The sequence below is a fragment of the Musca vetustissima genome, unplaced genomic scaffold (assembly GCF_032173495.1).
Source record: "Musca vetustissima isolate MV318-11 ecotype Yass unplaced genomic scaffold, APGP_CSIRO_Mvet_v1 utg34971, whole genome shotgun sequence".
Taxonomy (NCBI): Eukaryota; Metazoa; Arthropoda; class Insecta; order Diptera; family Muscidae; genus Musca; species Musca vetustissima.
The window spans coordinates 31,156-53,972 of record NW_026887717.1 but is presented as its reverse complement, the minus strand read 5'-3'; the positions used below and the strand labels follow the sequence as shown (position 1 = coordinate 53,972).

General features: G+C 35.6%; 1 protein-coding gene across 1 annotated transcript in view; it reads right to left on the bottom strand.

Annotated features, from left to right (window-relative positions):
* LOC133335409 (nucleoprotein TPR) overlaps positions 1–22,817 on the bottom strand; it is a 62,121-nt gene that overhangs the window by 24,905 nt on the left and 14,399 nt on the right. The window contains exons 2-3 of the mRNA XM_061543680.1: positions 16,844–17,061; positions 4,139–4,283 (exon numbers count right to left, since the gene is read on the bottom strand). Coding sequence (XP_061399664.1) covers positions 4,139–4,283; positions 16,844–17,061 — 363 coding nt within the window. The remainder of the gene's footprint in view (positions 1–4,138; positions 4,284–16,843; positions 17,062–22,817) is intronic.

Sequence of the window (22,817 nt, the reverse complement as noted above, 5' to 3'; positions counted from 1 at the left end):
GTAATTAGAAGGGATTTACTGAATATTAGTAATATTTGTTGACCTCTAGTCGGTCAAGAGGATGTAAATATAGCGAAATATTTTCCATGCTAAGAATATATAACCACAGAAAGTTAGATTTTCGTGGAAGTTGTGTAGGGTATCATATGGTCGGCCCCGTCCGACTATACTGCTCCGCTCACTGGTTTTTATACTCTCAGCCTTATGGTTAATGACAGTATATACACTTTCATACGGCAAAAATGTGCTTCATCGAAATATTTATTGAACCAAATCCGTTTTAGACAATTTAAAGTCGTTTTACAAATGGCCGTCCTTCTTTATGTGTTTCTGACCAGGTCGTGCGCACGATAACCCTCGAAAGGAGTAACCGATTTAATTCAAACTTTGCACATTGTAATATTTTTTTTTTTTTCAAACTTAAATAAAGTTTGAAGATGGAAAATATTGGTCCACTCGTTCTAGTATCTCCTCCATAAAATGGTAAAAATTTGGCTGGACCAATATTTATAAATGCAATTATGTGTTAATGAAATGTCCGACTTGATCCAAACTATTCTCATCGCAGCATTTCTTTCATAAAGTTCAAATAAAGTTCGGAAATGGGGATAATCGGCCCCGTCTTTTGCTGAAAATGCAGTTTATAATATCATGCGAACAGAGTATCGAATTTTAACCAGACGTTGACAACCTAATATTTTAATCATACCTGTATATATTTTAGAAGATGGGACTTAGTGGTCCACTAAGTAGTATTGGACCCACAAAGGTTCAAAATTTTCCATAATTTTAAATCCAATAGTAGGCGAATGGAATGTCCGACTTGACCTACACTGTGCACACCATAATATTTCATTCAAACTTAAATCAAATTCGAAAATGGGGAAAATTGGCCTACTGCTTCCGGTAAAAATCCACGCCTAATACTGTGATCCTATGGAAGAAATACCTGCTACATGCTGAAGCTCTTTTAAAGGAAGACTAATACATGCAGTTCTTCCATAGGAAGAGTAGTATCTGCAGCACAGGAAGAACACTCCTGGAGCTCTTCCACAGGAAGAAGAATACCGACAGCTCTAATATAGGAAAATTTTTAAATTTAATATGAAGCGAAGGTCTACTTCTTTTTACGACCTCCCTCAAAGGGTCAACATTTTGAAAACTTGTACATAGCATATAAAGCGAAAAAAGTATCCAATTTCATCATAATATGTTTACGTTACATAGATCAAGTTTGAAAATGAGTCCCGACGGTTCTAATACCTTCCCCACAAAATGTAAAAAATTCGAATATTTTTTAACCCTACAACAAGAGAATGACATGTCCAGACTTTGCAAATATTAATTCAGTTACGAAACCTATATCAAGTCCGAAAATGGTCAACATTTTCATATGCCTCATATAAAGCTGAATAAAACTTGTGTGTAATTCCGTATACCTCCTAACACCACAGACTAAGGATATACATCTGTCGGCAAAACCCACTTATATTTTTTTTTCTTGTTGTAGTAAGTTTTGACACCCTATGATTACCCGAAAAATCAAATGAAAGATAATTGGTTGAAATACATGCCCGAACCCAAATAGTATATCTAAATCTGGACCGATTTTCAGGAAACTTAAAACACATCATTCTAGACCTAATTCATTACGATATGCCAAATTTCGTGCAAATCAAAAGATATATAGGGACTTTGGTACACCATTTACATTAAATTAGACGAAAATATATACGGAACCTATATTTAAATCTGAACCGATTTTCAGGAAACTTAACACACATCATTCTAGACGTAATTAAGTACACTATACCAAATTTCGTACAAATCGAAAGATATAAAGGGACTTTGGTGCACCATATACGTTAAATCGGTCGAAACTATATATGGGAGGTATATCTAAATCTGGACCGATTTTCAGGAAACTTAACACAGGGACTTTGGTGCACCATTTACCTTAAATCGGACGAAACTATATATGGGAGCTATATCTAAATCTTAACCGATTTTCTCGAAAATTGGCACACATTATTCTGGAACTAATTCAGTACGCTATGCCGAATTTCGTGCAAATCGATTTACCTTAAATCGGACGAAAATATATATGGGAGCTACATCTAAATCTGAACCGATTTTTCCCAATTTCAATAGGGTTCGTCCTTGGGCCTTATAAATGAGCTGTGCCAAATTTCATATAATTCGAATCATAAATGCGACAGGCGGACGGACATTCATAAATCGACTTAGAAAGTGATTCTATGCATATTCTCAAAAGGAACCATGTGTCTATCTCGTTTCCTTTTGCCTGTTACAAACATATGCACAAATACATAATACCACAGTGTGGTGAAGGGTATAAAAATACATCCGATTTAATTGAAACACGTATCCAAACTCCCCCAAATACCGTAATTTGGAATGTAACGTTAAATGGGATCTACCCCAAAAAGTGTATCAATATGGATAATTTTTGATAAGAAGATTTGCTACCCAATGAGAACCCTATGTACCAAACTACAACAAATTCGGTTGTAAAATGTCCTAAAAAGCTGTAAAATACCAAATATTGGGGGTTCGGTTATGTAAGCCAATATTTATAATTTTTAATAGCAAGATTTTTTGCTCAGTGAGAATCCATAATACCAAAGACAGCCGATTAGATTGAAAAATGGGCCCAAAAGCCTCAAACTACCGAATATTGGAGGCCCCTTTTATATCAGGGGCTTCCGATACATGGACAGAGATTTTCTTCTTCAGGAGAATTACTAATATCAAATGAGAACCACTTCTGTTAACGAAAACACACCCAAAAGCTTCAAAATTCCGAATATTTTGGTTTTCAGTTATATGGCGGCTATCCTAGAAATAGGGCCGATATTTTCTAATTTATATCAAACATTCTACACTATATGTATTTAAGTTGTAATGGAAAGGGGTAGATACCATAACAGAAGCCAACGGAACACTCTACATAAACATCTGTGTGGAAAATTTTCGATATGCGTTCATGTTTTGACATACCCTACATTTAAAGTAATTTGAAGATGTCTCACATCATTACAGTATATTTTCAATATTGGTCCATGTTTTGACATAGCCCAATTTTCGGCATTTTTATCAACATGAGCAGATCATAAACAACCTGCTAACAGACATCATACAATTCCCGACCCGTTTAAGACGTTTTGAATGTACACTATATGATTTAGGGTATATGAAGTTATAACTGCGGGAACATAATACTTTTTATAACCTATTATTTCATATTAATTTTCAAAATAAAATATATTTTTTATGGGTTAGCAAAAGAGATTTTTCTATGTATAGAAGACCTCAAGATATCTTCGAAGTATAAAATACCTCAGAGGCTCCAATAGGTACAGATGTCCACAATTGTTCTATTTTTATAAAAGTCACCAAGGGTTCTTCACTCCATAGTATATCTTAGGATGTCTACAGAGTATTCTGTCCATGAAAGATCTGCAGAGGTCATTCATACAAGAGCTGAATACACCATATACTCGTAGAAGAACTGAATTTCTTGTCTTTGGGATATAAAGAAATGTATTAATTATAGAGGACCAGAAATGGTCGTTTGTAGAAGACCTGCACGGTTTTTTTTAAGATTGCATCCACCTTCCATTCCTTTGGCATGATTATTTTTTTCAGAAGACTACTTTTCTCATATCAAAAAGTAGGTACTTAAATTCAATTAGAAATATAAAACTATCCTTTTTGTTCAAAAACTGAGATTCATGTGGGCTTCTGACTATACCCTTGAGGTTCAATCTGCTATTATCCTCTCATTCTATCTACTCTTGAAATATAAAAATCCATAATCGTTTTTTCAACCTACAAAGAGTTGTGCGGCAAAAAATCACATTTTCTCATAAAAGCTTCACATTCAAATCAAATTAAATTTTTCCAAAGTCAATATTAAACGGTTTCAACTCTTGTCATATGCCATTAAAATAAACAATTCAATGTTTCAATCAATAAAATATGTTATTTTAACACTTCATTTACAAACGCACTCATTCGCTATTCATTTATTTATTCATGCAATTGAACGGGCTAAATCATTTATCAATATTGCCAAACACACACGCACACACTATCTATCATCTGACATACATACCGTATTCACTGCGCCCATTTCTTCCTTGAGAGCGGCCTTTTCGAAACGATGTTCCTTACATTCATCACGCAGACACGCCAATTCATTGTTTGCCAATTCGATTTCTCGCACCATATCCTTGTTACGTTCTTCGAGGGCTTTCGTTCTGAAAAAGGGGGGAAAATATTGTATTAAAAATACAGTCATAAAAATTGTTTTAATTTTGAAGAAATATAAATATTATATTACTTAAAAAATCCACGCATCTTATAAGCCTCCAAAAAATATTCTTAAAAAAATATTCTTTAAAAAAATATTCTTTAAAAAAATATTCTTTAAAAAAATATTCTTTAAAAAAATATTCTTTAAAAAAATATTCTTTAAAAAATCCACGCCTCTTCTAGGCCTTGAAAAAATAAAATAATCTCTTATTGGCCTTGAAAAAATATTCTTTAAATAAACGCCTCTTATTGACCTTGAAAAACTTCTCTTATAAAAAAATATTCTTTAAAAAAATATTCTTTAAAAAAATATTCTTTAAAAAATCCACGCCTCTTGTAGACCTCTGAAAAATATTCTTTAAAAAATCCACGCCTCTTATAGGCCTTGAAAAAATATTCTTTAAAAAATCCACGCCTCTTGTAGACCTCTGAAAAATATTCTTTAAAAAATCCACGCCTCTTATAGGCTTTGAAAAAATATTCTTTAAAAAATCCACGCCTCTTATAGGCCTTGAAAAAGCTGTGAAGCTTTGAAAAAATATTCTTTAAAAAATCCACGCCTCTTATAGGCCTTGAAAAAGCTGTGAAGCTTTGAAAAAATATTCTTTAAAAAATCCACGCTTCTTATAGGCCTTGAAAAATACTCTTTAAAAAATCCACGCCTCTTATAGGCCTTGAAAAAATATTCTTTAAATAATCCACGCCTCTTATTGGCCTTGAAAAAATATTCTTTAAATAATCCACGCCTCTTATTGACCTTGAAAAACTATTCTTTAAAAAATCCACGCCTCTTATAGGCCTTGAAAAAATATTCTTTAAAAAATCCACTCCTAAATCAGTCCAGTTTCTGTTTTACAGTCAGTTTGTTATCTAATTGTCTAACAAATAAAACGAAATGTATCTTCTGCTTTCTTTGTTTCAGTCTCCTTTTTTCTCCCATAGCTCGGTTTTTTTCGTTATCCTTGAATAGCAGACACTTGAATTTCTTCCGAACTCTTGCATGCAGATTTCCATTACTTTAAGTGTAAGAAGTGGTATTTGTTTTAGCACACACAAAATACTCTAACTACAAATAGACGATTGAAGGCTTTTAACCAAAAATTAATTTGGCTTTTTAGACCAACAAAAAAGCCCACACGCACACACACGCACAAAACTCATTGAATTGATTTCCATGTACACATTATATTCATGTGGAGACTGTGTGTTAGTTTTTTGTTTGCTTTTATGCCATTTTGTTCGTTAAAGTGTTTAATTTGATTTTGATTGATTTCGAAACGCACATATGTGTGTGTGTGTATATTTTAGCCATTTATTCATTTTATGTTGCCAACATTCCAATGAAACGAAATCGGTAATCACCATCCATCCAACCAACCATCCAGGCCAAGCCAACCAGTCAGTCAGCTAGCCATCCAGCCAACAAAAACCATCAACCAATCATCAAAAGATATTACAAAAGAATCGATAGAGTTTATGTGCAAATTTTCAATTTGTCGACAAACTTACGATTAACAACAACGACAGCAACAACAACAACAATGACACAAAAATCAAATTTAGGTTTTAGTTAAACTTTTCGAAATTGAATAAAAATCTTACCCACACACACACACAAAAACAATCACCTACATACACCTATGCACACATACACAGATTCCCACATAGCATTCGTCTATTCACACATCAGGGAATTAAAGTGGAACTTTAAACAAATGTTTATTCATTCATTTCGTTCACAAACTTCAAATGTACTCTCACACACACACACTCACTCACAATTCAAACACAAACTTTGTGTTTGAAATAATCTGTTAGTCTATTCCTAGTTTTTCTTTTAATTAAATTAAATTTTCAAATTAAATTACAACACGTGTTGGAAATTCAATTTTCGATATCAACAACAGCAAGGTGTTGGCGGAACTTTGATGGGTAATTCATTTTGGGATGGATGTTTTCTAATACAAATATCGCAAAATCGAATCGACTATCCAGGCCGTATATAGGTTGAATACATAGATAATTGGAAGATAATTAATAGATCTTCTCTAGATTTAGGACCTATGGGAGGTCTTTCATACAAATAAGCCTTGTATAAATGGAAGACACTCAAAAGGTATACTAAATGCAGAAGAACTGCAGGTCTCCTATATATCAAATAGATCATAGTTTGAAATCCCTTCTCAGTTCGACTAGAGATTTGTGACAACGAAAATAACCAACCTTCATTAATTTTCGCCCACACCTCAGTATAATTTGGGAGCCCAGGAAAAATATGCTTTAATAAAGCCACGCCATATGGGAGCCCAGGAAAAATATTCTTTAATAAAGCCACGCCATATGGGAGCCCAGGATAATATTTTTAATAAATCCGCAACCCTTGCGTCCCACGCTTCTTGGATCGCTATGAACCATTGGAAAGTGTCCACAATTATTGGAACCCTCCGGTCGATCAGTAAGAAACATATTAAAGTGTTCGCAATCTTTGGGTCTCACGCGTCGCAGATCATTATAAATCCATTTGACGTGTCCGTAGCACTTGGGTAATAGGGAACCCCCTTAAGGCGTTCGCAACCCATTTTTCCACGTGTCATAGAATACCAGACAACCCCTTGAGATGTACGCAATCCTTGGGTCTCCACAGCTTAGACGAGTAAGAACCCCTACCAAATAAACAGACTGGAAAACTAGGTTATCTCAGGAGACCATTTAATAAAGGTTTCGCCCCCTTTTCGGCATTTTTAAGATTTTAGCCGCATTGTCCAACCGGATGTGGTCCTGGAGACCTGGGTTCTAATTGCGTGTAAAATCTTCCTGCTAAAAATTATAAATATTAGTCCACGTTTTGGTATATCACCTGTATAAAAGTCCCACCCCATATTCGATATTTTCAAGATTTTAGCCAAATTTTCCATTAAATGAATGAATTTTCGGGATTTTGAACAATGAACAATATATTTGAAGAAAAATTTTCTATATAGGACCACATTTTTTCGGTATTTTTAAGGTTTTAGATGCATTTTCTCACCACAGTACCTAAAAAGTGGCTTTTGGGAAAATTTGCAGGACATTTTCAATATAGGTTTATGTTTTATCATATGCCCCAAATAGAGGTCTTGTAACTTTTTTTTACATTTTGAAGGGTATAACCGAAGTAAAGGTAATTTGATGACATTCTTGGATGATGAAGACAATTTTCGATATGCGACCATATTTTGGTATTGCCCCTACAACAGAATCTCGTACAGTTTTCGGATTTTTGAAGGACTTGGTGGCAATTTTGGCATTTTGTATAAGTCCATGTCTTAGCATTGCATCCATATAAAAGTCCCAGGGATTTATCCACAATTTTCTACCACAGTGGCTCTCATTTGACATTTCAGATTCCTGGTGAATAAAATTAATTTTCTCAAAAAAGTGTAATACAATAGCCCGGCTTAATGTTCGCTATGTTGAATTTCCCAACCCTATCTATTGTCGTCATTAATACCGACAATGGAGCGGCTATATCAAAACATCGACTGACATCAAACAATGTCTAAAAAGAAAAATGTCTTGGGAGACTAGTGCCTAGAGTGCTTTGTCAACACAGGAACTTATTTCGAAAAATCGAAGGGAAAACACTGCTAAAACCTAGAAACTTCCGGAAATGGGACCTTTATATAGGCGGGGCTATATCAAAACTTGAACTAATATAGACAATTTTCTGCAAAAATTTGTTATGCCCTCCAATGTACCATTACCCCATTTCGAGTCTGGTAAAAAATATCGAATATTGGGAGGTAGCATTATGTAGGGGCTACCATAAAAGTGGACCAGTATTGATCACTTTAAGTAAGAAGATTTTCTACCCAGATCTGAAAAGCATAGAGCACGCTACACCAAAAAGTGAACAGAGATTTTCTACCCAGTAAGAAACTGAAATACTTAATTACACCTGATTAGGTCTGAATATTGGCGGTAACAATGTATGAGGCCTACCATAAAAAGTGGACCGATATATGCCATTTTTAGTACTAAACATCCCAGGAGTTTTATGTGCAAAATGTGAGTTTACATGATATGAACAGACGGATACAGGATTGGATGTTGGACTGATATTGAGAATTTTTGGTGGGAAGAGATTCTGATAAATCAACGTGCTTCGGACTACTCTATAATTTGGACCAATATTGATCATTTTTGGTGGAAAAAGTTTCTAACCAATGGTAATCCAAAATATCAATCTTAAAGCAATTCCGCTGAAAAACGTGCTTAAACCCTTCGGATATCGAATATGGAAATGGGAAATATGGATGGCGAAATCTATAAAAATGACAGATGTACCCCACTACCAAATATCCCCGGAGTATTGGCAATGTATATACTTTATGGGGTGTCCGGCGAAAATTTAGAAGAGTTGCAAAATGAATTTCAAATTTTCATACCCTACACAAATATGTTATTGCTTTGTGCAGCATCAAGAGTTTGTAGAGCATTGAAATTTTGGTCCTAGGACGACTTTTTAGAATACCGATCGTGATATCTCAACTACCTGAGTTAACATAGGCATGTGTGTCCGTCCGTCTGTCCATTATAATTTATAAACACGATATAGGACACAGTTATGGACCAATTGTCACGAAATTTTGCATGTAGTATGGACCAAAAACATTATTTTTCTCTGTTTTCTGGTCGATTTATAGGCCACAATTATGACCAGAACAATACAAAATTGCACAGATTGGCCATAGAATAAGCATTACTGTTCTGATGTAGATCGGTCAATACTTAGCTGGTCAAATGGTCCCAAACTTTTGTGAGAAGAAGTAAGAAAATGTGTATTCTAGGGCTATATATTTATTGCTGAAGAGCATATACCCCAGAAGTTGATAGTATACCCAAGAGAAGTGGTTGATCATAAAATTGATATCAATTATATTGTTGTATGTTATAGGGTTCTATGTGTTATGATATTGCTTAGAAATACTATTACCCCACTAGATCACCGATCACTATGACATTTTACATGAAGTTCCGGATATGGTCAAGGACGACGCCTATAATTTTTCCTGGTCTTGAGATGATATGTAGGGGGTGCACTGTCATTTGACGTAAATATTCCCCTCGGGAAAACAAGATTTGGAAAATATGTCATAGTTAGAAAGTAGACCAGTTGACCTCTAATATGTTTGATGTGGCAAATATCGCGAAATGTTGCTCAGGCTGAGAATATAAAATCGCTGATAGTTAGATTTTCGCAGACGTGTAGGGTATCATATGGTCGGCCCAGTCCGATTTTTTAGTTTTAAATAAATATATATTTTTTATCAATTATATTTATTCACATTATTTTTAAACCAGTGAGCGGAGCAGTATAGTCGGACGGGGCCGACCATGATACCCTACACAACTTCTACGAAAGTCTAACTTTCTGTGGCTTTATGTTCTGAGCTTGGCAATATTTCGCGATATTTGCACCCTATTGCCCGATTAGAGGTCAACAAATATTACTAATATTCAGTACAGACTTTCTAAATACTTTTCCAGATTCCCTTCACCCTTTGTGTTGTGAAGTTCGGCTATCAATTGTGGCCTATAGATCGACTCCAAATTACACAAAAAATCAAGTTTTCAGTCCACTTTATCCCAAAACTATTATCTAATCATCACCGAAAATTATAGGCGTTGTCCTTGACCATACCTGGATCCTCATGGAAAATTTCAAAGCGATCAACTCTATATTTCCGCCCTCTAGTGCGGTAATGCGTTACTAAATAATATATTAAAGCGTAACCACCTGTAAAACTCCACCTGTGTAACTCCCACATCCGGGTACATACGACAATATAATTGGTATAAATTTAAAGGTCAACCACTCCTCTTCGATATACTATCAACATTTTGGGTCAATGTCCTTCAGGAGTAAATATATACGCTATAGAAGACAAATTTTGTCGTTTTCACACAAAAGTCAGGGTCCATTTTACCCGCTAAATATTGACCGATCTTTATCAAAACAGGCATGCTTATTCTTTGGCACTATCCCCTTCTCTCTGTACAAATTCGGCCTCTGGAGCGACCAGAAAAACCAACAAAAATTTAGTATTTGGTCCATTTCATCATTGGCCAGAACCCATCCTACATTCAAAATTTAGTGAAGATTGGTCCATAACTGTGGCCTGTATCGTGTTTACAAATTATAATGGACAGACGGACGGACGAACACACATGTATAGATCGATTCAGCTAGTCGAGATATGACGATGGTATACTTAAAGGTGGGTCTTGGTCCAATATGTCGCGGCGTTACAAACTTGGGGCTGGGGCTGCACAACAACATAGTTGTGTAGGGTATAATTAATTTTTAAATTATTCATTATTTATATTATATTATTTATTTGTTTATCAATTATTTTTTTCTTATTTTAAAATTATTTATTTATAAATAGTAATCGGTTTACATACATTTATTTTTACTTAGATAAATAAAAACACGAAAACACGTGCAATACAAAAATTCCACAAACTATTTTTTTGAATCATAACGACGACACCACCTCCCACAATGCCAATCACTCATTCCATATGTTTACACAATCTAACAAACAAATCCATGCCGGTACACAACAGACAAACTAATTTTATGTTGTTGTTGTTATTTTCCAATTTAATATTTTCTCAGACAAAACTTTCCACATAACATCTGCCACTATTGAGGAAAATTTCGACTCTAATAACGAATAGTCAAATAGTTGATGGACTATGGCCCGATCTCTGTAGACATGAATTCCACGATTGTTGTTGTATCTGCCGACAAAACAACATTCAGTGTTTATATTAAAAACACAAAAGGATTTTGTTTTTTGTTTTTTTTTTTTTTTTTTTTTTTTTTTTTTTTGTTTATGTTTGATGTAGGTGGGTGAGTGTGTCTGTGTATTTGAAGACGCTTTCGGCTGACACTCAGCATGTGTTTAGTTCTAAAAATTGTTTCTTATTTTTCGCTTTTCTTAATAAAAGGTAAACAATTTTATACCAAGCATTTCACGAATAAATACAGAAACAAAACTGGAATGTTTGTTATTCATGATATTATTGTTAAAGGGGACCCCCCCCATTCTCGGGGTCAAAAATTTTTTTGATTTAATTCGAATGTCCCTACAAAATATCAAGTGAAAACCTCTAGAACTCTTGAAGATATAGCCGATTTATTGTGTCAGCATCAAGTGACGGCTAAAGGACTTCTCAAACTTTAAACGAGTTTTTCTCTTTTGTGAATGGCGGGCACGATAACTCAAAAACTAATAACCCAATCGATTCCAAATTTTTACACGTTTCTCTGTGAGTGTATAGCTATCGTATGAACTAGGATAAAACCAATCGGTGAAGATCTTCCTTATTTTTAACTTGGTTTTTGGTCAAAAATCGGCGAATTTCCACAAATATTTTTTCAAAGGTCAATAATCCTAGTTCATACGAGAGCCAGACATGTACTCTTTCTAACACCGTTGGAATTTTCGGATTCCGATGTTCCAGTGGGGAGTTATCATACCCGTCATCGAAAATAATTACTTCTCTTTAATTACAAAAAACAACAACAAAACAATTACACAATATGTTTGTAAATAATTTTTTCTCTCTTTTAAATCTTCAAACATATATGTGCAAAGTTACAAACCTTAACAAGCATTGGTATTGATTTACCAGCCCATTGAAAATCTTGAAAAATTGAAATCGTGAATGGGGGGGTTCCCTTAAATGTAAGTTTTATTAATAGCCAGAAAACAAACATGCCAATATTCCAGATAAATTGAAAACTAATTTTTGTGTATGGCTGTAAGTCGATTTCTTGGTGAACAGGAAATTAAGGGAACATTTCAAATGCGAACAATTTTTGTACACTTTACCATACGAGATAGATCCATGATGATTCCTTTTGATAAAATGCATAGAATCACATTCTGAGTCGATTCAAGTCCGTCCATCTGTCTGTCCATTTTAAATTGTAAACAAAGTCCAGGTCGCATTTATGATCCGAATGAGATGAAATTTGGCACAGCTATCTTAGGTGGTACAAGGGCGATCTCTATTAAAATTGAAACCAGTAAGGAAAGTAGTAAGGTTGGCGTAGGGGATGATAGATACCAAGCACGGGCTCTGATTGGCTTTAACATGGCTTATCTTGGTCCATCTTTAATCTCAATTGTAGGCTCTGACCCCCCGTGGTGCCACCTTGGGTAGCTATTTTCATCACCCAATGAAATAGTGAGCTAATATGTACCGCGAGTTCACCCATAAGACCTATAAAAAATCGGTTGAGGCGTCGAGTTAGTTGCCTACTTTACTATGAAAAAGTATAGAAAAAGAAAACCAAACCCACCTAATGTTGACGACCACCGCAAACGTATAAAGGACCACGATCTGCGAATCTCCACTTGGAATGTGCACACTTTGTACAGAACAGGCGCAGTGTTCGCTTTGGCGGATGTACTCATGAAGCACAATCCCGATATCATTGTCTTATAAAAAATGCGATGGAAAGGGACAGGCGTAAGTAAATCAGACGATTAAGAAGTGTATTATATCTGCCATGAAACGAGACATGAATTTGGCAGTGGATTTATGGTTAACAGGAGAATAAAAGACCTCGTCTTCAGATTCACTCCAGTAGATGAGCGCATTGCTATAATCCGTATAAAACGAAGTTCTTCTACATCAGTCTCATTTGCGCCCATGCTCCGACCGAAAATAAAGATGAACGGACCAAAGACATATTTTACAAACGTCTAGAAAGAGCATATGACCGTTGCCCTGGCTATGACATTAAAATTCTACTAGGAGATTTCAATACAAAAATCGGAAGGGAAAATATTTTTGGTCCCACCGTCGGAAAATTCAGCCTCCATGAAGAAATATCAGACAACGGCATGAGGTTGATTGACTTTGAGGCAGCAAAAAACATGGTAGTTAGCAGCACCAGATTCAAGCATCTCGATATCTATCATGTTGTGACAGACGAAAATGCATTTATCCTGTGTTTCAGACATCCGATCGATCCGAGGTATGCAGCCAAGGTACGCACCCGTCTTAATGTAGCAGAAAAGGTGCGATCTAATGTAACACGGAAATTTGACGACGAAAAGCTGCAAACACAACAGATAGCAGAAGCCTACTCCGGTCAACTTACCCAACTGCTTGACGAAAGCACCCCTTGTCCCGATAATAATATAGAAGCACAATGGCAGAGAATTGCCCACTCCCTACAAACTGCAGCAAAAGCAACACTTGGGTACCAAAGACCACCATCAGGAAATCCGTGGTACGATCAGGAGTGTCGTAATGCTACTGATGTGAAAAACGCATCGCATAGGGCAACCCCTCGGGAGAAAAGGAGAGAGGAGAAACGTATTTTCAGAAAAAAGAAGAACTACAAGAAAAACGTGAGCGTGAGCAAATCGAGATGTACAGCAGTCAAAATGAAGTCCGAAAATTCTACCAACGGGTAAAACACCAAACCGAAGGCTTTGGTGTAGGCGCATGAAGAAGGAAACCTGGTGACAGATACAGACAGCGTGTTGAGGATCTGGAAGAAGCATTTTTAAAATTTCTGGTACCAAATAGTTGAGGTGAAGGGGGTATCCTCCAACCAATAATAGATGACTGTATAGAGTGTATACCACCTAGCCAAGATGAAGTCAGATTAGCAATCAATCGGCTGAAGAATAATAAAGCAGCAGGTGCCGATGGGTTACAAGCCGAACTATTCAAGACTGGTGGTCAGATGCTGGTAAGGAGCATGCACCAGCTGATTAGTACAATTTTGCTAGAAGAATGCATGCTCAATGATTGGAACCTCAGCATCCTGTGTCCCGTGCACAAAAAAACAAACAAGACGATATGTGCCAACTATAGTCTCCTTCCCATCGCTAATAAAGTGCTATCCAGCGTACCGTGTGAACGACTGCAGCCAATGGTCAATGACATTATTGGGCCATACCAATGCCGCTTTAGACCTTGCAAATCCACAATAGACCAGATTTTTACTCTACGCTAAATACTGAAAAATACCCACGAAAAGCATATCGACACATTCCATCAATTCGTCGACTATAAAGACGCATTCGACAGCCCTATCCGTTCAGATGTGTTTAAAGTCATGTCTGCGTTCGGCATTCCTGCAAAATTAATACGGCTATGCAGGATAACTTTAAGAGGTACAAAGTCAGCAGTTAAAGTCGGAAACGACCTATTGGAGCCCTTCAATACCGAACGAGAACACACACAAGGTGACAGTTTGTGATGTGAACTGCTTAACATCCTTCTGGAAAGGGGTCATGAGAGAGGCTGGGTCTGGCAGTAAACAGCGAGAAGACCAAACTGTGGGTATCAACACGCAAAACGTTTAGTATACTCGGACCAATTGTGGAACTTGAGAGCTACAGCTTCGAGGTAGTCAAAGATTTTATATTGTGAATTTGTGTTGTTGTTGTTCTTATTATTACTCTGTAGCTACTGCAAAGCTCGTCGTTAGAGGGAAATGTAGAGCCAAGCTAAAGCACAGCCTTAAAGGCGGATTTGATGAGCTGAAAAAAATTTGTAACGATCTGAAGAGGGTCTTTATAGACGGTATGGAGGAAGAATTTATCGAAATGCGGGAGGAATTGTTACATACGAACTGGATAGGGTCTATGTAAGGAAATAAATATTTGTAGAACAGCTAAAAGACTGAATAGGAGATGAGGATGTGTTTACAGGCGAACTGATGGGAGTTTTTATAGGCGAGTTGAAGGAAATCTTTATAAATTAGCCAAAAGGATAGGGAACTGAATGGAGTGTTTATAGATGAGCTGCGTAAATCTTTATAGCTGAACCAATATGAATATTTTTGGACGAGTTGAAAGAAGTCACTATAGAGTATTCTTCATGGACGAGGTGAAGGACACCTTTATAGACGATCGGAAGGGAGTCTTTATAGATGAAGTGGGGGGGGGTCTTCATGGATTAACAGAAATAACACTTTGAAGCCGAGCCTACAATTTGGAAAGTAAGCATTTTAGAAACAAGGCCACCTCTCGCCAGATACAACTCACACTCTACAAAACGCTGATACTACCCGTGTTGGTGCATGGATCTGAGGCATGGGTACACATGCAGATGAAGCAGCTCTTGAAGTGTTTTATAGGATAAGTGTCCGAAAGATATATAGACTGATCTGCGTTGATGGTGAATATCGCCGTCGTCGACATTATCAGACGTATCGAGCTGCAACGACTACGGCCACGTCTAGGCCATGTTATGCAAATGAATGCGATGCCCCAGCGCAAAATACATATAAAAGCGAACCTACCGATGACTCACGCTGAAGGGGAAGGCCACGAATTCGATGGAAATATCAAGTAGTAGACAACATTTCGGAGCTTTGGTCTTACAAATTGAATGAGATGCTCACAAGACCGACAGGCTTAGAATTTTTTTTAAGCTCGACTTATGGAACACCGTTCTGTTACAAGCCAGCTATTTACAATACAATATCAGCGTATGTAGACCCCTGTACCTATTTACGTATAACTTCCACATGCAATAAGGAATTTAAAGATCAACAATTCCTGTTGGATATAATACAAACTTCTCGGGTCTATGATCTTCAGGAGTATATATACGGCATAGAATTTAAATTTTCATACAAAAGTCTGGGTCTATTTGACCCACCAAATATTGGTCGATTAGCATGCTTGTTCCCTAGCCAAATCCCTTTCCCCATGGACAATTACATAATATTCGGTTCATAATTGAGGCCTTTAGATCGATCAGAAAAACAGACAAAACTAAATCTTTTTTTCCAAAAACAATATGGGTCTTCTTTGGCCTGAACCCTTTCTACATGCATAATTTTGTGACGATTGGTCCATAACTGTGGCTGGTATTGGGTTTAAATATTATGGACAGACACACATGTCTAGATCGACTCAGCTAATCGAGATATAATCGGTATACGTAACGGTGGATCTGGGACTAATATTTCGCAGAGTTACAAACTCTTGGGGCTGCACAATGCTATAAAACCCGAACAATAAAGTTGTGTAAGGTATAAAAAAACCTATTTTTCGGTGTTTATATCTAAAGAAATTAAAAATATTTCTTAATAAAAATATTTTATTTTTTTATTGATATTTATACATATATATAGGGAACCGCCATCAATTTGTGCCTTATGACCAAACAATAAAACATGGTTATAATTAGTCCGATGATGTTGATTGTTCGGCTGGCATCAATCATAGGCTGAGGTTTTGTGCTCCATACAGGATATGCATTACACACACATACACAACAACACACTCTCACATACATTTATGTACATATGTAGGTCATTAAATAATTTATTTCGCTATTTAAAAAAAAAAAACAACATTGTCATCTTTGTGTATGTAGCTGACAATCCCTGTGGCAATATTAATGTATTGTTGTTGTAAAACATTTTCGCAAAAAAAAATATTTTTTTTTATAAAAAAATCCGTTAACTTACTTTTCCTGTTCCTGTCCCAATTCATCGCGTTTAATCGATATTAAACGTTGTAAATTTTCATATTCCGCCGCCGCCACACGCTGTCGCTCCTCATACAATTGTTTCAATTGACGGATATTAACCAATTGTCTTTCGTATTCCTGGCGTAAATTATCAGACATGATTTTCATTTCATGTTCGGCAAATGATTTTTCAATTTCGCTCAGCCTTTGTTTTAACTGCAAAAAAAAAGAGGGGGATAGAGAGAGAAGAGAGATGAAAAAACCCATGTATAAAACAATTTCACAATAAAATGAACAGCCACAATGTGTTGAACATACGTCAAACATACATATATATATATATATGTGCATATGTAGGTATATTTGTATGGTTGAATATGTAAGCGGTGTGTAAATGGACAAATGAAGAAAAATTTGTTGTAGCACCGAAAAAAACGGGGAAAAAGTAACTCTCCAACTTCAAACGAAATTAATTGGCTATATGGCGGCAAATAATTGCAAGACCACACAAAAAAACCACAGACACTGAAAACAAGATGTCGATGTTTTTTTCTGTCTGTCTGTGTGTCTTTCTTTCTTTTTGCAGTTTGTGGTATTATTAAGAGCAGGGAATATAATAATAAGGAGTGAAGTCTTTTGAAAGTAATATGAATAAAAATTTAAATAACATTTGGTATGAATTAAATACTAAGTGTCTGAACTGCACATAAATATGTTCCTTAAAAATATTAAGAAACCAGTGAGCGGAGCAGTATAGTCGGACGGTTCTATATTCTGAGCCTGGGCAATATTTCGTGATATTTGCACCCTTTTTACCGATTATAGATCAACAACTCCTCTTTCTTAGTCTTGCATATTTTCTAAAAAAATTGGTCACTTTAGGTTTTGATTGATTTGACCCTCGGAAAATTGACCGATCATCATCTAAACAGCCGCTCTAAATATTTGGTCAGATCCCCTTCACCTTGTAAAATATGTGATGTTCTGTATATAATAATTGCCTCTAGAGCGACTAGAAAATCTGACAAAATTAAAGTTTTCGGTTCATTGCACACCCTGAATGAAATCTCAACTTCACCGAAAACTATAAGCGTCGTCATTGAACATAATCGGAACTTCATGTACAATTTCAAAGCGATCAGCGCGACATTTCCGTCCTCTAATGGAGTAATGGTAATAATATACACATAGTCACCTTTACTTAATTACGTATAACTCCCGCATCGGAGTAGATACAGCCATATAATTGGTATCAATTTGAAGGTCAACAACTCATCTTTGACAAACTATCAACATCTTGAGTATATGTCCTTCAGGAGCAAGTATATACGCCCCAGAATAAAAATTTTGTAATCTTTCACACAAAAGTCAGGGTCCATTTGACCCGTTAAATATTGTCCGATCTTTATCAAAGCAGGCATGCTTATTCTTAGGCCCGATCCCGTCCTCCATGTAAAATTTCACGATGTTCGGACCATAACTGCGGCCTCTGGAGCAGCCAGAAAACCGACAAAAATTTAGTATTTGGTCCATTTCATCCCCTAAATATTAACCGATCTTTACCAAAAACAATAGGGGTCTTCATTGGCCAGAACCCATCCTACATGCAAAATTTCGTGAAGATTGGTCCATAACTGTGGCCTGTATCGTGTTTACAAATTATAATGGACAGACGGACGGACGGACGGACACACATGTCTAGATCGACTCATCTAGTCAAGATATGACGATCGGTATACTTAAAGGTGGGTCTAGGACCAATATTTCGCGGCGTTACAAACTTTTGGGGCTGCACAAAGCTATAATACCCTGACAACATAGTTGTGTAGGGTATAATTAAATACAATGTGTATGAACTGCACATAAGTATTTTCTTTAAAGTAGTTAGAACAATTTCCACAAAAATTATACATGTACAAAAATGTACATGTATATCTAAATCTGGACCGATTTTCAGGAAACTTAACACACATCATTTTAAACTTAATTCATTACGCTATGCAATTTCGGGCAAATTAAAATATATATAGGGACTAGGGACACTCATCGTTCTACATATAATTCAAAACGCTATGCCAAATTTCGTGCAAATCTAATGTTATAAAGGGTCTTTTGTACAATATTTACCTCAAATCGGACGAAAATATATATGGTAGCTATATCTAAATCTGAACCGATTTTCAGGAAATGTAGCACACATGACTCTAGACTTATTTTAGTAGGCTATGCCAAATTTCGTGCAAATCGAAGGACATATAGGAACTTTAGTGCACCATTAACATCAAATCGGACGAATATATATATATATATATATATGGGAGCTATATCTAAATCTGTACCTAATTTTCCCACCTTCATAGGGTTCGTCCTTGCGCCAAATAAATTAGCTGTGCCAAATTCCATCCAACTTGAATCAAAAATGCGACTTGTACTTTGTTTACAATTTAACATGGACAGACAGAAGGAAGGACGGACATACATAAATCGACTCAAAAGGAACCATGTGCATATCTCGTTTCCTTTTGCCTGTTACAAACATATGCACAAAGACAATACCCTGTAACACAGTGTGGTGAACTATATGAACTATATGACTTTATTTAACATGCTTCGGAATGTCAGATTTGAGCCAAATGTGCACCGTTTTCTTGTCTCTCATAGATGTCCTGCTCTATATATGCAAAAAAACACTAGTAGTCGATTTATCCAATCCTCCCTAGATACCAATTTTTTATCATTAAAGAAATTTTGCTATGCAAGAAAAATATGATACTCGCTTGGTCTGTAAGGCGGAACGGAATCTACGAAATCAAAATTGCCCTGTTACAGTATCGGAACCATTAAATATTGAAAAATGTTGACCCTATTGTGGAGGGGGGTACCAGATGGAGAGGACCAATGGGACCCATCTTCGGACTTGAACTGGGCTTAGTAAAGATAATAGGTCGTGCAAAGATTGGTTCAAATCGGATAGTCCATTCGCATGATATTTCAAAAGCGTGTTTTTAAAATGTTGACCCGAATATTCAGATAATACAACCGATTATAGTCCGGTTCAACAAAATTGGCATGCTTGTTTACTAGCTTTCTAATGTTATGCATATAAATTATTAAAACCGGTTTTATTATCTGAGTATCCGGTTCAAAAATTGAGAAAACCGGTTGTTTTTGACGTATTTGAAATAAATATATATGTTTTATGAAATAATTCGGTCGAATCCGACAGTTCTTCTTAAAAAAGAATTTCAATTGGGTAAGGGGAATCATTCAAAAATTCGCTCAAAAATCAACAAAATGGCGGACCTTTAAAAAAATATTTTTGAAAAATCGCCTATTTTTTACCACAAACCAAGTTAAAAAATGAGAAAGATCTCAACCGATTGGAATTATCCTAGTTCATACGATAGCTATACACTCCCAGTGAAATGTGTCAAAATTTGGAACCGATTGGATTATTAGTTTTTGAGTTATCGTGCCCGCCATTCGTAAAACACTAATTTGAGAAAAATTCGTTTAATGTTTGAGAAGGACTCTTGCCGTCACTTGATGTTGGCACAATAAATCGACTACATATAAAGAGTTCTTGAGATTTTCACTTGAAATTTTGTAGGGACATTCTTGATTAGTGTAGATTCGAAAAACTAAATAAAATTTTTTGACCCCGAGAATGGGGGATTCCCCTTAATTGAAATACAAACACATAGAGGGTTTTAGAAACATGAGTAATATCGATTTCTCGTCTTTGAGGACCCCACCTAAAATCTTATGAGCAAAATTTTTGTAGAACATTGCGAAAAATCACATTTTGTGATAAATTGAAGTCCGGTTCAATAAATCCAGGATGAAAAGGAAACACAAGGAATTGAGTTAGAAGGACGAAATGTTCTACAAACAAATTCCTCATTTCATTTCACTGAATGGATGTAATCTCAAACCAGTAATGGAAGTAGAAAATCCGCGGAAATCGAAAGATATATAGGGATTTTTACGAAACTTCACACACATCATTCTAGATTTAATTCAGTACGATACGCCAAAATTTGTGCAAATCAAAAGATATATAGGGGCTATGGTACACCATTTACATTAAATCGGACGAAAATATATATGGGAGCTATATCTAAATCTGAACCGATTTTCACGAAACTTCACACACATCATTCTAGATTTAATTCAGTACGATACGCCAAATTTCGTGCAAATCTAAAGATATATAGGGGCTATGGTACACGATTTACATTAAATCGGACGAAAATATATATGGGAGCTATATCTAAATCTGTACCGATTTTCACCAATTTCAATAGGGTTCGTCCTTGGGCTTAATAAATGAGCTGTGCTGAACCACAGTGGGGTGAAGAGTATAGAAATACATACAATAGCTGCAAATGAAGATATGAAGTTATCTCTATATGAATAATAGGGTCGCCTGCAAAAAAAAATGATTACGCCATATTTCCGAACTTTGATATATGTCGATTTTTTCCGTTTGAAGTTTACATACACTCACCAAGGTATTTTACTACCCAATAGGAATTTTCAACCACCACCGCCGACCATGAATTCGAGTTTGCCTCACAGTATAATAAAACCGATGTTTTTACCCGTTTTAATCTACCGATTCTGTACATAGAAGTTCATTTGTCAGTTATATGATTTTATTATCGTAAGTAGAAAGCCCTCTATGGGCTTGATTAAAACTTTTACAAAAAGATTTCAATGATATTACTATTGATATTAATAATAGCTTAATAATTTGAAAATAATAATTCTAAACTTCAATTGAATGTAATTCCAACTAAAATTGAAATTAACTTTTGTAGATATGCACAATATTTGCCTGTCTCAATTGATTAATATTTTGCATTTCTTGGAAAATATGGTCAAGTAATCAAAACTATTAGCAATAACTTCAGAAAATTAATTATATCGACAGGTGTGCGGACAATGAAGGCTCTGCAATGGACATGATGGATATTTCAATTAGCCTAACAATAGATTGGAGAATAAAAATTCCATGTAAATGGAATATAAATTGGCCAGTCGTGTTATATGTAAATATTAAACATATCATAATAGCTATAAAGAAAGAATCCGAACCAATGAATAATCTGAAGGGACAAATTACAGCTAAATAGCCACAGCTCGTCTCTATACCCTTCTTTATATTTTCTGACGGCAATAACAAAAAACATTGATTTTACAAGGAACAATAAACTGGATGACTGGCATGCTGCATATCCACATGCCCACTCACTCACTACACACCCAAACACACACGCACACATGTGTACATATCCACATCATGATGTGGATGCAACAGCATCATGCATCACATTAATGCTGATATGCTTGACAGCGTGTTATGATCCTATGATGCAATAATCGTGTAATGCTTATAAAGCATTGCAAAAAGAAAAAACGATTGTCTGTGTCTGTGGATGTATGTACTTAATACACATTGCTGTATGTGTGTGTGTGTGTACTCATACATTTATGCATGCATGCATAAAACATATGACAAATACAATGACAGCCGACTGGCAAATAAACAAATGTTGAAAACACATATTAAATAAATTTATTAATAAATAAAACAACAACTACAACGACGACAACATACAAACAAACACACAGACAACTACTACTACACACACTCATACTCATCACACTCATCGTTGTGTCATTAACATGATAATGAAACAGATTTTCACCAATGCCGATTAAATAGCCGCCAAGCAGCGCGATAAACTCACAGCGTAAGAGAAAACTTTGACAATGACACTGGTATTTGTTTGTGTGTATATTTTGTTGTTGGTATTGTTATTGTTGTTGTTTTTGTAGGGGATGTTTTGTTTTCATTAAAGTTGTTTTTTTTTTAATTTTTAATTTATTAAATTGTAGTGCAACACAAAACAGGAATAAATGTACAAATAATTAAATATTGTCCAACAACAAATAATTAAAAGCAA